The following is a 17,090-nucleotide window of genomic DNA, read 5'->3' as shown; positions in this document are numbered from 1 at the left end:
ATATTCCACGTAATAAGCGCCCAGGGCGCTCTCAAAATTAGAAATAGGGGGCTCTTATTAGAATGTTATTTTGGGGAAAAAAACAGAGTTGAAAGATAAATTTTGTTGTTTATGCTGACAGCCTGAAATGTTTATGTACAACAGATATATTTTTAATGAATTAAATGCCCATAATTAAGGGTGCATATAACACACGAGTTCGTATTATACACGAAATAAAGAAGTCTTGTGTACATTGATCAATCGGAAGGTGTGCTAATTGGGATTGTTCACTAGCCAATATCTCAGCAAATTTCGCTGTGGGCGCTTATTGCGTCCAATACGGTAACTCAATTTCCATTTATTTATTGTGATCAGGAAATATCTGAACCTGATCGAACCAAATTTGTCTCATCTGTAACTAGTTAAGCGTATGGGTTGATTAACATAATGGTAGATGTGAAACATGTTACCATTACCCTGACAATGATGATACTCAATAAATATGTGTTCACCAATTCCAGCTTTGTAATTCACCAGCCATGCAAGCAGTCAGTCTAAGGGAGATAACCCTGTAAGCCCCGTGAAGTGTACACTTATCCAGAACAAACATTCCATTTCATGTTCCATTATTTGTTGAGCAATGTTCTTCCTACATATCAGAGCATTCCACACAATATGATGTTTTTAGCATCAGAATTTATGTAATTGACAAAATAATATAAATTAATCCTGGTTGAAATTATACAAAATATTTTACTTTTATAATATGTCAATTGAGCAATATTTACCTAATGTTATTCTACACTGTTTTCAATTGAGTAACTTAATCTCACTTTAGATGTTTCATTGATTGTATGAAAAAATGATGAATTAAGTTTCCAAATGTTCTGCATTAAGCAGGTATACCCTCTGTTTTAACCCCGTGTTGATGAAATCTATATTGGTATAGTGTTGATATTGTGTATATGTAAATAATGATATAACAATAACCAAGAATCGAGGAAATTATGTACATAGTTTGTAATATTTGCAACATGTATACTACGGAAATAAATCTTGCAGGTACGAGTCAGACAAGGTTGATATGGCCAAGTAAACTATTGAATATTATCATTCACGATTTGGGCCTAGGTCTATAAGGTGATCTTAGGACTACTGCGATTGTAACTCCTCACTTTAACATATCGACAGTGTGTATTCTGTAGTATTAACTAGGCACCATATTCACACTTTTAATTACAACATACAACATGAGGAAATCACTCACAATCTTAACAGTTTTGCATAATACTATAATTACAGGGCAATGACGTCACTTGGTGATAATGCAGTGGCGTCATGGTTTAATGCCCCGTGAAGATCCGGGTTAGAATTGGTCTAAGAACCCATTCTTGTCATAAAAGGCGACCAAGGGTATGGGATCGTTGGGCTCCCTGACTTTGTTGATGTATGTCATCTATCCCATTTGCGTAGATCGATGCTCATGATGTCTGGATTGTCTAGTCCGGGCTCAATTATTTACATACAGCTGGTATATTGCAGAGTGTGGCGTTAACCAACAAACAAATTGTATTGAAGTTACTGTGGCACTACGCTGAGTCACTTTGCAGTAAGCAATATGCAACCAATCACAGGATGGGTATCAGCCCACATTTTATATAATGCCATATCTCTGATAGGCCTTTAGTCTGTGATTCTCATCAACGTCCCTTCATACTGGTGGTCAATTGCCTCCAAATATGTCGTCAAAGGACTTGATTCACCAACTACAGTTTGAATTGCCCAGAAGCACAAAATCATATCAGCAGACATCCTAAGGTTTTGGAAACTCTGGCAAGGTATAAAAATATTTTTGAAGTTCCGATTTGTTTTGTGTGATGTTTTAGTTGTATATTTTAATCTGTGTTTTTCATAGATTCGATGCATTGTTTCAATGAAATGTAAGAATGGTTCCTGGATTCCAGAGATTGTGACTGTCAAGATATGGAAATTATTATTCTACGACATTTTCATACATTTGCAAACAAAATTATGGATGCAAGTGTTTGGCATGGATCGAGAAAGGTATAAGCCATGGTTGTTTTCAAATATTAAGAGTACAAATATGACTTCCTCAGTTCTCTCCCACTGTATGCAATACTTCCTTGCCAAAAATGTTTTATATGACTCAGGATTCACATCTAGATAAATAATTTTTGGCCAGTTTGAGATCAATCTCTGTCTTATGTTTCCTGAAGTATCTACCTGATAAGACTTTTTAGTGTTTCTTGATCCATGTTCCATAAAATCAATGTTAATTTTGTAAAAGTTGTTGATTTAGTGCTATAAACTTATTTGCACCATTGAGTTTTGTGAAAAAGTGAAACTGAAAATATCTGATCCAAGTGATATAAATAAAGATGATTCAAGCAGAACAAGCGCTGTTGTTGTTCTGTTGTGTATATTGCAGCTGTGCAAATGACTGCTCAGGTGGTTTTGTGGTCAAAGGCACAACACTGTAGGAAGAGTTTTCTTCCTTATAGCCTCTCTCTCTCTCTCTCTCTCTCTTTTTCCTCCCTCTCCCTCTCTCTCAATCCTCCCTCTCTCTCCTCCCTCTCTCTCCCTCCTCCCTCTCTCTTTCCTCCCTCTCTCTCTCTCCTCCCTCTCTCTTCCCCTCTCTCTCCTCCCCCTCTCTCTCTCTCTCCCCTCTCTCTCTTTCCTCCCTCTCTCTCCTTTGCTGTACAGAGTTGCTTCCCTTAGAGGTGCCAGAAACCTCTGACCATGAGTTTTCAATCCCAGTCCAGCCAGATTTATGTTTCCAGATTTGTCAGCACCACAACCACACTTGGGTTTCACCAAGTGGTAAATGTCTAGGTGTTGGGCTGTTCTTTCCAAATCAAGCTGACACCTTGGGATTATAATTGAAATACTTTCAAAGCAGTGTCAAATTTATTCCCATTCATCAAAGTTCTCAGTTCACTGCTGCGTTGTCTGACGTACTACTGCATGTAATCCTTAGTCCAACCAGAACAATCAGGTAGTGGGTTCGAATCCCTGCCTTGCCCAGATTACGATGATCCATGGTCTGTCTGCACCAAACTGTACAATAGGTTTTCATCAGCTATCACTATGGGCTTTTAAAATACAAACTATAGGAGCAGACACTCTATTCAAAAGGAGTGTACCTTACTCATGCATGATATCTCAATGGGCTAACACTACATATATTAGTACAACAATCCTGAACCTGACGTTAAACCCCATTTGAACTCACCTGACCAGTTAAGATATAAGCGTTCCTCCAGTCGTATGACCTTCAGGGAGATGGCTGTCATTTTGCACAGATCCTAGTGTCGTGGTATTTGAAACATCACGGCGATCTCTTATTGAAAGAAGCGGCAGTAAAATCTGTCGCTCTCTGACGTCCTGGTCGATGATTGATAGCTGTTGACGTCAGCGTACACGTGGTGCAAACAGTGGCGTGGAGGCTTCACGTGAATCACACACAGGTAGGTGGACAGTTTAACGCAGGCGGTGGTAAATGCACGTGCACCTTAACATTCCTTTTAGTCACGCTCCATTTGTTAACGTTAAGAGGGTGTTTGTGTAACCCGGAAATAAATATAACATGCACTGTGCGTGTGAATTATGTGTGATGTTAGAAATGCATGTTAAGCATCAGTTGTCATGGCGTTACGACTCAACACAGGCTGCGTTTGACTGCATTATCCACTGTGTTAACGTTTCTAAACATCCTGAATGAGGTCAGGTTGAATCACAGGTATTCGTAACTGCACAATCCGTGGGGAATCTGAGTTACAATAATTGTCCCCACCAACCTGCCCTTGTCGTAAGAGGGACCCGTGAAGATCCGGGTTAGAATATTGGTCTTCAGCAACCCATATTTGCCGTAAGAGGCGACTAACGGGATCGGGTGGTCAGGCTCGCTGACTTGGTTGATACATGTCATCGATCCCAATTGCGTGGATCGAAGCTCATGATATCAATCACTGGATTGTCTGGTCCAGAGTCGATTATTTACAGACCGCCGTCATATAGCTGGAATATTGCTGACTGCGGCGTTAAACAACAAACAGAAGCAAAAAGAACAACGTCAGAGGCGACTAAATGGATTGGGGGTCAGGATCAGTGACTTCGTTCATTTCATATCATCGTACCCCGACGGCGTGAATCGCTGCTCATGATATCAGTCACTGGATTGTCTGTTTAAACTCGATTGTTCACAGGCCATAGTTTAAACTTGAATCTAGGTGAATGCGGCGTTAAATACACTTTTGGGTCAATCAATTATATTCCACAACAACAGGGATAAACAAGAAACAAACAAGCATAGCAATACACAAATAGAAAACATTTATTGTATCACCACTGCATATAACTATGCATCCCTGAATTATTTGTGCACAGCTACGAATTCTTATTCCGCGGAGTCAAGTGTGTAAAGAGACTCAACAGAAATATACTCAACAACAAAAGTTCCTGTGACACCAATGTTATAGTGTATTTGTAAAGTAAAGTTTGGTTTTCAATATTGTAGTACATGAATGGAATCAGGTCACAAAAACGCAACTGCTACAGAAAAGCATGCATTCCATGCAAACATTGACTTTTATGCAAGCCCCATGCATTTCACTACCCAAGAATGGGTATAGGAACATGTGCGTTAACGGGATTCCATATGCATTGTTTAGCATCGTGCTAACAACCACTCAGAAAAACAATAAAATTACGCAATTATTCAACATTACGAAATGCCACGCCTGTCCGAAAATGAGCGTCTGCGAGCCATTGGTATGCTTGAAGCAGGATCGAGTCAACGTGATGTTGCAAGACAATTTAACGTCCACAGAAACACCATTTGGTGTTTATGGCAACGTTGGCAACAGACGAATGCAGTCAGAGACCATCCTCGGAGTGGCAGGCCACGTGTAACCAATAATCGACAAGACAACTGGATTGGAACAACACACCTACGAAATGGATTCCAGCCAGCAACAGTGACTGCAAGAAGCATCCCTGGCCTTCGACGAATATCTTCACAAACGGTACGTCGTCGCCTCAGATGTGCAGGGATTGTCGCCACAAGACCCACCAGACGTCCCATTTTGACAGGAAACCACCGCCAAGCACGTCTACAGTGGTGCAGACACCGTCTACGCTGGACGGCCATGCAGTGGGGACAGGTTCTATTCACGGACGAGTCTCGTTTTCGACTCAGCCACAGCGATGGAAGGATTCGAGTGTACCGACGTCGAGGTGAACGTTACGTCAATCATTGTGTCATGGAAGAAGATCGGTTCGGGGGCGGCATCGTTATGGTATGGGGTGGGATTACAGCAAGACAGAGGACCCGTTGGATGGTGGTAGAGGGAAATCTCAATGGGCAGCGCTACCGCGACGAGATCATCGGCCCTGTTGTTCTACAGTTTTTACTTCGTCATGGCCCAGGCATTACCTTTCAACATGACAACGCCCAGCCTCATATTGCTCGACTTGTTCAGGATTCCCTTCAACAAAACAACGTGAATGTCATCCCCTGACCGGCTCGCTCCCCTGATCTCTCACCGATCGAGCACATGTGGGATGAGATGGATCGGCGCCTTCGACGTCAACCACGTCTTCCACAGACACTCCAGGAACTTCGAAACATGCTTAAGCAGATATGGACAGATATCCCACAGGACTTTGCCTGGTCCATTCCATGAGACGAAGATGTGTTGCTTGCATCGCAACCAGAGGTGGACACACACGCTATTGAATTGTAAATTGACATTTTGGCATGTTCATGGTTTTTTTAATGAAATCACGCATTTTCTGAAGTCAGTATGGCAAATTAAACCATTTGAACACTTACAGGAGTCTTTTATCTGTTGCAAACCGAAATTGTTTCAGATTTGGTAAAAAACATAACTTTGCATTAAATCTTATTCAATGTCACAGGAACTTTTTTTTGTTCAGTATACACTGCAGAGTCAGCCGCGCCATGCGACGATATACAGCTCTTCACGCCGCTATTCTTTTCCTCGAAGTTCCAGTGCATGGCTCATTCATGTGCCTTTAATGGAGCCCAGTTTTAAAAATTGAATTGGAAGGACTCTACGGTGGATCTCTAACACTCCTTGGCCCCGTTCCACAAAGCGATCTTAGCGCTAAGGTGATCGTAACTCACATACTTTAACAAAGGCTTACGATAATCGTAGCCCTATGATCGCGTTGTGGAACGAGAGCCTGGGGGTGAGGTGAAATGGGGTTTATCGTCGTGTGCTAGATGACGTGTATGCATGTGTGGCTGCTTGTACTAGACCCCTGAGATTGCATGCCGCAGTTGGCGTGGATACCCCGCTCAGACTCCTTGTTTTAGATCCAAAATGCCAAGCGCCAGGCAGGGTAACAATTAAATGTCATCTTTTAACGTCGCGATCAGGGGATCGAACCTCGGACTTTCCGCACTCCGGGCAGACGCTGTATCCACTACACCACGAAGTCGGTATATAGAAATAGAGGAGATTTACATGTACACTGGCAATTGCCATCTATGAATATAATTGACGCAATCGTTAACCACAAATAATTACAAAGTTATTGAGTATAATTTTGTGTTAGTTACGCTGGTTCGGAATATATAACATTAATAGCTGCTTGAGATGATAATTTAACTTTTATTTCTAATGATACGTTACAATTAGTCAGAAGAAATAAATATGCTATATATAATAGAGCGACGATAATGCCGATTGTCGTTTCATGCTAAGGTTGGTGTTACTGATGGTGGTGTCTGCAGCAACCAAATATGCATATAAATCGACTGATAGAACTCACGTCTACAATATGTATAGGCATGAAACTAATTCGATTTTCAATATTTCAGTATTAATATGGATCGCTGGCAGGGTCGCGTTGCCTTGGTAACAGGTGCGTCTATGGGAGTAGGGGAAGCAACTGTGAAGTTACTTGCCTCTTATGGGATGAAAGTTGTGGCCTGTGCAAGAAGCGAAGACAAACTCAAGGTGCGACACGCGAATAATCCTTCATTGTTTTCATACATGTTACTGTTATATACTTCTAAAAAATTAACACAAACCTCAAAAGAATCCGTTGACACGGGAGTTATGAGTGGGCAGGAGTTGTTGGAAATCAAACTGATGACCAGTCCTACGCGCAAAGACTACCACGACTGGCCTCAAAACCTCATCACCACAACGAAACCCCGGAAGTTCACCAACAAGACGGATAAAGACTTTGGTTGAGCTCTAGGTGATGCCAGCCCACACTATCACTGAGCAGCTAATATGTTGGAGTTGTGCTATGGTACACTACTTAGTGGGGCTGTTTGTAATGCGAGGTGAGGTGAAATGGGGTTTAACGTCGCGTGCAAGATTATTGCACATATATATAGCGACGTGTGTTTGTGTGTGCGCATCTTCCCGAGGCAAGAGAGTTAACTGACTTTAAAAGTCGGGATCGGGTGGTCAGGTTCGCTGATTTGGTTGATGCATGTCACCGTATCCCATTTGCGAGGTATTAATCACTGGATTTTTCTGGTCCCGACTCGATTATTTACAAACCGCCGTCAAAAAGCGGGACCGTTACTGAGTGTGGCAACTCCGATGGAAGCCAGTTGTGGATGATAAAAGCAACAATGTCCCACTATTCACGTACCTGTCTTGGAACCCGTGATGATCCGGGTGGAATTGGTCTTCAGCAACCCATGCTTGCCGTAACAGGTGACTATGCTTGTCGATAGAGGCGACTAACGGGTTCGGGTGGTCAGACTCGCTGATGCAATTTCCAAATTGCGTGGATCGATTGCCATAATGTCAGTCACTGGATTGCCTGTTCCAGACTTGATTATTTACAGACCGCCGTCATATAGCTGCAATATTGTCGAGTACGGCTTTAAACAACAAACAAACCTATCATGGCTACGCATGGGTGACAAAATGCATGATTTGCATGTTTTCTGCATACATTTTCCACAAAGATGTTGTGTTTGGGTACATTCAACTGGGAATAATTCCTTCAACAGTTGTCTTTGAATGTGCCCGCCATATGAGCCGTTTCTAACAATCATTCACGCGAGCACCTATTTTCTGTATGTGTACATAACATACACAAAGTATCTGATATAGAAAAAGGAAACTTTAAAACATATATTTCTCCCCAGAAACTTTCTGATGACGTTTCATCCTCTGGGCGGGGCGAGGTTCTGCCAATCAAAGTAGACCTGCGGAAACAGACTGAGATATTGGCTATGTTTGAAAAGATCAAAGGTCAGTGGGGCGGCGTTGACGTGTGTATAAACAACGCTGGCCTCGCTCTGGATGCACCAATCATCGACGGCGACAGTGAGCAATGGAACAATATGTGGGAGGTATTCCTTTTTGCAATTATAGTTTATGATGTGTTATAAAGACATGCAGTGGCAATCTCATTAAAATCAAATCTTAGTTCTCGCTATCGCTAAACAAAGATCTTAGGACATCCCATTACGGGTCACGTCAGAGCGACCTTTCATCCGACCAATCAAAGCGTCGCTTACCAGATCATGAAAGTGACACTCGGAATGTGTTTTCTAATCATGCAACCTCGAAAACGTCAACACGGGGTATTATGAACGACAGTTATGACCCGTACGACCGATTCCTTCAAAATTATTGTCTATCTCTCGCTTCCGTGGGATAAACATTTGAACGGAGGAGGCGTTGCACAGTACGTGGGAAGCACTGCCATACAATCTCAACCATATATTAGACATTCCGGAATTTTCGTTTGTTCAGATTTCAAAATCTTAATCGAGAACTGTGTCAACTTATTTTCAAACGTAGTCTGAAATGGAAGTCGCCAGGTTGAAATGAGTGCCGTAAAGCTCGAGAAAGCTGCTTTCTAATTGGCTGATGTCAACTTCTTGTTAGTCATTCAGTGGTCGGTCAAAGTAGCGAAAGGTCGTTCTGACGTGACCCGTAATGGGATGTCTTCAGATCTTTGTTTAGCGGCAGCGTGAACTTAGATCTGATTTTAATGAGATTGTGCAGTGGTGGATCCGGGGACGGGGGGTCGTCTTTGGGTGGACTCCACACACACACTGAAGTTACATGTGAAGTCAAGTCGAATTGAGCCAAGTCATCTTCGAATAATAGACTCCATTGTGTTTTATAATTGAGAGTATGTATAGAAAACTAAACGAGCTACCGTGTAATACCGATTTTAGGACAACTCACTGTCATTAAAATTGGTAAATAGATTTCCATTACATATAACTATGTTGCAACCTCTCCATATAATAAAACAGTAGCAAAGCGGCCTTGGAGTGGGCATCTTCCCGAGGCAAGAGAGTTAACTGACTTTAAAAGTCCAGCTTCCACTGGCATTTTATAGTCAGTTAACTCTCTTGCCTCGGGAAGATGGGGAGTGGGGTGGATGTAGGCAATTCCGAATATATGTTGACTATGTTGTCACCTATATAATGCATTGCTGTCTGTAGGTGAATGTCATGGCCCTGTGTCTGTGTACGCGAGAGTCCGTCAAGTCCATGAGGGAGCGGGACGTGGACGATGGTCATATCGTCAACATCAACAGGTATTGTAATGGCTGGCTAAAGTAACCGCCCCGGGTTCGTGTACAGTTGAACCCAGGTACTTCGGTCACAGATTTCTCTTAAAGGGCAAGTAAAGTCAGCATAGCAAATTTGAAATGTTAGTTTATTTAAGGCATACTCACAAATGCTTGACCAAAATTCAATTTGAAAAATGGAAATAGCGTAAAACAGACGATAAATAACGAAGGCGAAATCGTCTCCAAAACGGAAAATTCCACTGTACTGAGGGGATTTCTCTCACTTGGATTAAAACGGGTTCCCGGTGTTTGACGCGCTGCGCTATTTCATCGATCTGGCCGGTGCCAAGTCTGCATTGTGGTTTATTTTCGGTCTTCCTACTTGTCCAGCACCTATTGTCAAAGGTACAAATTCACCCGAGCATGGTGATATTAAAATTAATATCAATGAGTGAGTGAACATAATATTAATCATTTAGGACAATTTGGGCAATAAAAGGAGTTGCAGACAAGAAACAATATTCCACTGTGACTAATGCGCAGGTTTATTTACAGTTTATTTCCAATTCCAAGAGGGATCGGCACTTGGTTATTGCCGAATACAAGTTCATTATTAAGACCGGATGTCAAATTTCCATTCATTGGAAATGTTCCCAAAGAGGATGCCCGACCACCATCAAGTCCACCCCAACAAATCATCTGGAGGGGTGGCACCCGGATCTGTACAAATTCATTTAGATACAGGAGGCTGACCAACATTATACTGCGACCACGGTCTAGCTAGTTTGATGCCACCCAAGAGGTGGGGTAGAGTCATGGGTTTTTTTTGGTGGGGGGGTTCTTCATTTTTAGAGGCTGAGATTATTTTTCTTCATGAAACAGAGCTAAGATTTATGTCGTATTTCAATTTCAGCCCTATTTCTGGTGCCCCCCGCCGTGATATTGCTGGAATATTGCTAAAAGCGGCGTAAAACCATACTCACTCACTCACTCAATTTCAGCAAGGGGTTTTAGCTGCAGACGAATGATAGTCACCAGGCGCATGGCCTAATTCAGGCAAGCTGGGCGGAAGAGAGACAGGCCAAGGCGTGGCAGACCTCCTGTCACCACCGCCCACGAAACGCTACATGCGTATCCTCCATCTGAGGAACGATATTACCACTGTGACGTCATCCTGTCATTCGCTGGACAGTGCACAGAAGACTGCGTCGCTACACTATTAGAGCTTGCTGACAACTACGAGACGTTACGCCGACACTGCAACTGGTAGAACAGAAACTGGCAAAGAGTTCACAGGAGAGGGAAGATTTAAGCTTTTCCTAGCAGATGGAAAAAATTGTGAATCAAGCAGCAATTTCCCCAGTACCTGATTCACCTTGTTGTGTACTGTCGCAAATACAAGTGGGAACTCCTGGTAGCATTCGGGCTTCCTGCCCACTATCGTAATACTTAGGAACCTTCCAACTATCGTATTACTCATGAGTGAGACAGTTGGGTTTAACGCAGCTTTTAACAGTATTCCAGTTATATCACGGCATGGTATTGTTTGAGGATAGCCCGAATGATGCAGGTCCCAGACGTTTACCATTTTCGGCGAAGCCCACAGGGACGCAGCCCTACACAGCGAATTGATGCGCCGTAAAAGGCTGGGCCACGCGTGCCTCATACAACTCAGGAACTTTCCCACTATCTTAATCCCCCGGAATCTGGGATTTTGTCTGGAAATAAGATAATTTTTACAGCTACAGCTGCAAAACCAGATACAAAACCCAAGAACGAAATAACCCCAGTCCATGTTTGTTTGTTTGTTTGTTGTTTAACCCAACACTCAGCAATATTCCAGCTTTATGACGGCGGTATGTAAATAATCGAGTCTAGACCAGACAATCCAGTGTTTGACATCATGAACATCAATCTACGCAATTGGGAATCGATGACATCCATCAACCAAGTCAGCGAGCCTAACCACCCGACACCGTTAGTCTCCTCTTACAAGCCTCTTACGGCAAGCATGGGTTGCTGAAGACCTATTCTACCCCGGTCACAAGTCCAGCCTCTATCGACATCGGCGAACAATATACCAGCATTGCCACAGACACGTGCACAGGTTGTCTTGACTGTTCGCGGACTCAGAGATACTAGTATTTGCCACAAGCGAGGTGTTGGAGATGTGCCCTGCATGGGTGGACCACTCCACGTCTGTCCTCATCTGTGGCTGCAGTTTTACCTCTATTTGATCAAGCTACAGGAACAGTGAACTTGTGTCAGTGACCTTTGTCAGTCGTAACAGTTAGAGCCAAAACTTATACTAGGCCTTGTATCTTCATATAGTTTAAGGGGCGGTCGGGTAGCCTAGTGGTTAAAGCGTTCGCTCGTCACGCCGAAGACCCGGGTTCGATTCCCGACATGAGTACAATGTGTGAAGCCCATTTCTGGTGTCCCCCGCCGTGATATTGCTGGAATATTGCTAAAAGCGGCGTAAAGCTATACTCACTCACTCACTCATATAGTATATGTATTTGATATATCACTTGACGACCATCACAATGGTGTTTCACTTTTAGTTGGGACTGTGAATTATGTAAATTTGAGATGTGAAGGAAAAATGTATCAAACAATGTATACAGTGATGCTTTTTTAGGGATTAAGAGTAATAGCAGTAACAGTATATGTATAGCTGCTAAGAAGCACACATCAGACAATGAAGACCTTTCTCACGCACCGCTGCATCGCTGCGCCGGTGGTACCTTTAGGCCACGCCCCCAATAAGTTTGTTTTAGAAGCCGATTACGGTGCGTGCGATTTCAGCATATCCGCATGGACATTATAAATACAACAAAAAATTAATAAAAAAACGTTTGTTTCAATCCCATGGGGAATTTAATCGTATTATAATCATACTTAACGTCCCGAATCTATGTAAAAGATGAAATTTAATTAAATTTCCTGAGATGAAATGTTCCACGCAAACTATGCTTGTCTTAACGAACGTAATGGATCATGCGGTCAGATTTGTCTGATTGCGTGGCCAGAGTTGCGTCCCTTGGGCACGTCAAAAAGAAATATGATTATCGGTTCCATTCCCAGTATATCCTGATTATGTTTCTAGGTTTGTCAGCACTATACCCGTGCTCGTGGTAAACCTCTGGGACCTGCCTCACTCCAGGCTTTCCAGCCACAGTAAGCTAGCACGGGTGATATAAGTGGAATACTGTTTAAAGCGACGTTAAACACAACTCACTGATGATATCAGCTGACTGACCCGGCCCGGGCTCACTTGTGCACAGGCCGCCGTGATAAAGTTGGATCTTCCTGAGCGCTGCATAAAGCAACTTTCACTCACTCACCCTTCCTATTTCAGCCTCTCTGGTCACCGGGTTGGGAAGAGTCACTTCTACTCTGCTACGAAGTACGCAGTGACGTCACTGACGGAGGGAATACGGTGGGAACTGAGGGGTATTAACTCCCATATCAGAGTCACGGTGAGTAATCATTTAATCACATAGCAAACCCAGTGGTTCATGCATGGGGCAGGCTGGTGGTTATAGTGTTGTTTCGTTGTTTCGTCTCGTGGAAGATTCCTAACTTTGGTACTGTGTGTTCCCGGCAAAGATGAAGCTTGAATAGTGCTTAAAGCGGCATAAAACAACGCTCACATATGTATTTGCATGTCCAAATTTGAAATATGTTATCGCTGATTTGATATCCTCTAAATTTCATTTAAAACTGAACGAAAATTTTGATTATTTTCGGTGATATTGCAGCTTGAATCTAGAGGTGTATTGCTGTGGATACATATGTGACCTAAATGTGTAGAAAGTAATCCCCCAAACCATGTTAAAATCCCTTATATTAAAACTAGAGCAAGAGTCTTCAGCAACGCATGCTTGTCGTACGAGGCGACAAACGGGATTGGGTGGTCAGGCTCGCTGACTTGGCTGGTGCATGTCATTGTATCCCAATTGCATGAATCGATGCTCATGATGTCAATCACTGGATTGTCTGCTCCAGACTCGATTATTTACAGACCGCCGTCATATAGCTGGAATATTGCTGAGTACGACGTTAAACAACAAATATACAAACTTGAGCAAGACTAGTGTTGTTACAACACACATTGTTCCACGTCCATTATTTACCTACATACCGGAAGTTTGAAGGTTTTCTAGATGATGAGGGATATTATTTCACCAAACACGATGTGCTTTTGGGGTTGTTTACACTCATATATAGTAATTTACAAATTGCACCCGCTTTCCTGAAGATTGTAGAATCTGTTATTTACAAACCGCCTCCGTGGTCTAGTGGTAGAGCGTCCTCCCTGAGAGCGGGAGGTCCGGTGTTCGATCCCCGGGGGCGTCATACCAAAAGACGTTAAAAGATGATACTTCTTGTTACCCTGTCTGGCGCTCGGCATTAAGGGGCTAAAACAAGGACTGGTTTGCTCGGAGTCAGTATACTGTGTCTGAGTGGGGTGTTCACGTTAAACTGCGGCATGGTATCTCAGTGGGCTAGCACTGTAAATCTGCATCAGTCCGGACTAGTACAAGCAGCCACACACACACACACGTCCATGCACGTCGCTATATAGTGCAATAATCTTGGATGCGACGTTAAACCCAATTTCACCTCACCTGACCTGTTATTTACATAACTATATGCCAGCTGCTGGTGATGGCAACACGCGCCAATGGTTGTACACTGGGGTAACAGAGAGATGTATTACGTATATTCGTATAGTATATTCGTTCTCGAAGATAATCTAACTGTGATGAAGTTTTTATATTTTTTGGCTGCAAAGGTCTATACACGGGGCCAGTATCCTGCAGAAAGGTAGTGTGTCCGTCTAACATGCTGTATCTGTATCTATTACTTTACACCTTGAACTGTCGATGTTTTCAGGTGCATTGATAATGGGGGGTACTTGCGTTACATTTCAGAGTATAAGCCCCGGTCTGATAAAAACAAACTTCGCCGAGACGATGCTTGGAGATGCAAAGGCTGCTGAAGAGGTGTATGCCTCCAGACAGGTGATGACCCAGGGAACTAGATCCTCGCGAAGTCTGGACCTACAGACGTTTTCCACGTACAGTAAACTACAGTTATAACGAACTCAAAGGGACCACTAACTTTAGTATGTTATAACCGTAGTTCGTTATAGGCATTTATACAGTATAACAATAGCAAATAGTCGGGACAAAAAATCAGTTCGTTATATCCGTCAGTTCGTTAAAAGCGTGTTCGTTATAAACGTACTTTACTGTACATCATAATAATACGTGTTTTCTTGTTTGATGCATAAGTAATGACACAGGACTACTTTCCTGGGGACTAACAACATATATAAGCTGTTTGTTTGCTAGTGGTAGAACATCCATGTGCCTGTCCTCAAAACACCAGCTGCATGTGACATAGAAACGTGCCATTCTGTACATAGCATTTGTATACCAATGTGGCGCATTCGTCACCACTCGCCCCTTTCCGTAACCTGCAAGAAGCTATTCGGCTTGTCCGGAATGACACGAGTGGTCACGGGGACGTGGTTGGCCCCCTTGTCAGAGGCGCAGCAGTTCGCGCTGCAGAGTTGCGTCCCTTTGGCGTGCAATTACTATGATCCTTTGTTCGAATCTCAGCTTTGCCCAATTATGTTCTAGAAATTTATTAAACCACACCTTTATCATCATCATCATCACTAATGTTTACTGATATCCAATCACAAATTGTATGAGTAATCAGTGCCTGCACAAATTATTGAGGTTGCTGGAGTCTTTATGCTGCTGTCACAGTATTTTAAAAAAGTATGACCACATGGTTAAGGGACAACCCTTTGCCTAACTCTTTGTAACACAAAATACAGTTAATAAAGATAGTGGTCTGATGAGAAACAAGGCTGTAATTTTTGTATTTGTTATTTCTTGCACATGATGAAATTATTAATTTCCTTGTGGATTTGTGAGGATCCTCGCTTCACCTTGCTCAGGTTTATAAGGGCATGATGTACAGTGGTGAAACTGTTTTTATTCTAGGCTCTTACAGCTGAAGAAATGGCCAAGACCATCGAGTTTGTCCTGGCTGCTCCACCCTCTGTTCAGGTAGGTTGTTTGGGAGGCTTCCCTCCGACATACCAGGCAGCACATCTATGCCAGGAAATATGCCAGTAAATCCAGGAATAAACAGTCAGTCCACTTTTCATATAGTATATACAGGTAGTCAGTATTGATCCATGTTGCAAGTGGGGTTTTGTCCAATCTTTTGGGATAAATGTATTTCTTTCCTTAAATAATGTTAATTAAAACCAACTTTCAAGAGGTTTCTCTTAGTATTTTTCAAATAGTGTTTTCAAGTGAGTTTTTTTTAGGAAATTATAGGATAATATTATTTTTATTGCTTCCTGCATCTTGGCATATTGCCCACGAGCATCTACAAAACAAATAAGAAAGATTTGGTGTTATAAATATGATTTCTTGTCAAAGCAAAGGGCACCCCCACCATGGTGATCAGCTTAATATAAATTTTAGGGGACTTCATGGTCAGGCGATTTGTCAAATTTCTGTGCTGTCATTGTTTGAGGGTTGATGTGTTTACATTTTAATTTGCATCCTATCAGGAAATATTTATCAAATTATGAAACACCCAGCAAGAAACATATCTGATTTAAACCACTGCTAATAGCTAACATCTATTATGTCCGAGTCAGCTGTACTTATGCTACTAGGTCTCAGTGACTGGTGGAAGCAGCTATACTTGGATCAGTGCTGTAAGTGTCAAGTATTTACCTGTGTTTTCGACCCGTGAAGATTCCGGGGTAGAATAGGTCTTCAGCAACCCATACTTGCCATAAAAGGCGACTATGCTTGTCGTAAAAGGCGACTAACAGGATCGGGTGGTCAGGCTCGCTGACTTGGTTGATACATGTCATCGATCCCAATTGCGTAGATCGATGCTCATGATGTCAATCACTGGATTGTCTGGTCCAGACTCGATTATTTTACAGACCGCCGTCATATAGCTGGAATATTGCTGAGTGCGGTGTTAAACAACAAACAAACAAACAAAACCTGTGTTTCCAGGTGAGTGAGCTGATGGTCAGACCAACTGAACAAGTTGTGTGACACCCACTGGACACATTCCAGCAAGAAGATCACCAGTATGGCTACTGATGGTGCTACTGATGGTGCTTCAGTGTTGTCTCAGGAGGATGTGCAAGAAGGATCATTGTGCAGTAAAACTCTAGTACTTAATTGTAGGATTTATTCATCAGGGGAATAAAAACCAGCTTGGCTACAGCTGTAGCAAAGCCTCTTGTACCATACTCCTGGGAGCTGTTGTTGTCTCTCCATAGCAGCGAGTCAGTGAGTGAGGGAGGGAGGGAGGGGGTAAGTGAGTGAAGGAGTGAGTGAGAGGGTGAGCGAGTGAAGGAGTGAGAGGGTGAGTGAGTGAGTGAGTGAGCTCCTTTTAGCAATGTTCCATCAATATTATGGTGGGACATCAGACATTAGCTTCACACATTATACCCATGTGGGGAATTGAGTCAGACCTTCATTGCGAAAGGTGAA

The 17,090-nt window shown here is 42.7% G+C and overlaps 1 protein-coding gene across 1 annotated transcript; it reads left to right on the top strand.

The window, feature by feature from the left end:
• The first annotated feature begins 3,344 nt into the window (after positions 1–3,344).
• LOC124143791 (dehydrogenase/reductase SDR family member 11-like) lies at positions 3,345–16,846 on the top strand. The gene is made up of 8 exons (XM_046512897.2): positions 3,345–3,470; positions 6,851–6,989; positions 8,147–8,353; positions 9,464–9,558; positions 12,896–13,016; positions 14,475–14,564; positions 15,561–15,626; positions 16,605–16,846. The coding sequence occupies exons 2-8, from the start codon at positions 6,858–6,860 to the stop codon at positions 16,644–16,646; spliced, it is 753 nt and encodes a 250-aa protein (XP_046368853.2). The 5' UTR covers positions 3,345–3,470; positions 6,851–6,857; the 3' UTR covers positions 16,647–16,846.
• Positions 16,847–17,090: the final 244 nt, after the last annotated feature.

Source organism: Haliotis rufescens, unplaced genomic scaffold (genome assembly GCF_023055435.1).
Source record: "Haliotis rufescens isolate VD_foot unplaced genomic scaffold, xgHalRufe1.0.p SCAF_2, whole genome shotgun sequence".
NCBI classification, from domain to species: Eukaryota; Metazoa; Mollusca; class Gastropoda; order Lepetellida; family Haliotidae; genus Haliotis; species Haliotis rufescens.
Note: the sequence above shows the minus strand (reverse complement) of the source record. Positions and strands in the feature narration are given on the sequence as shown.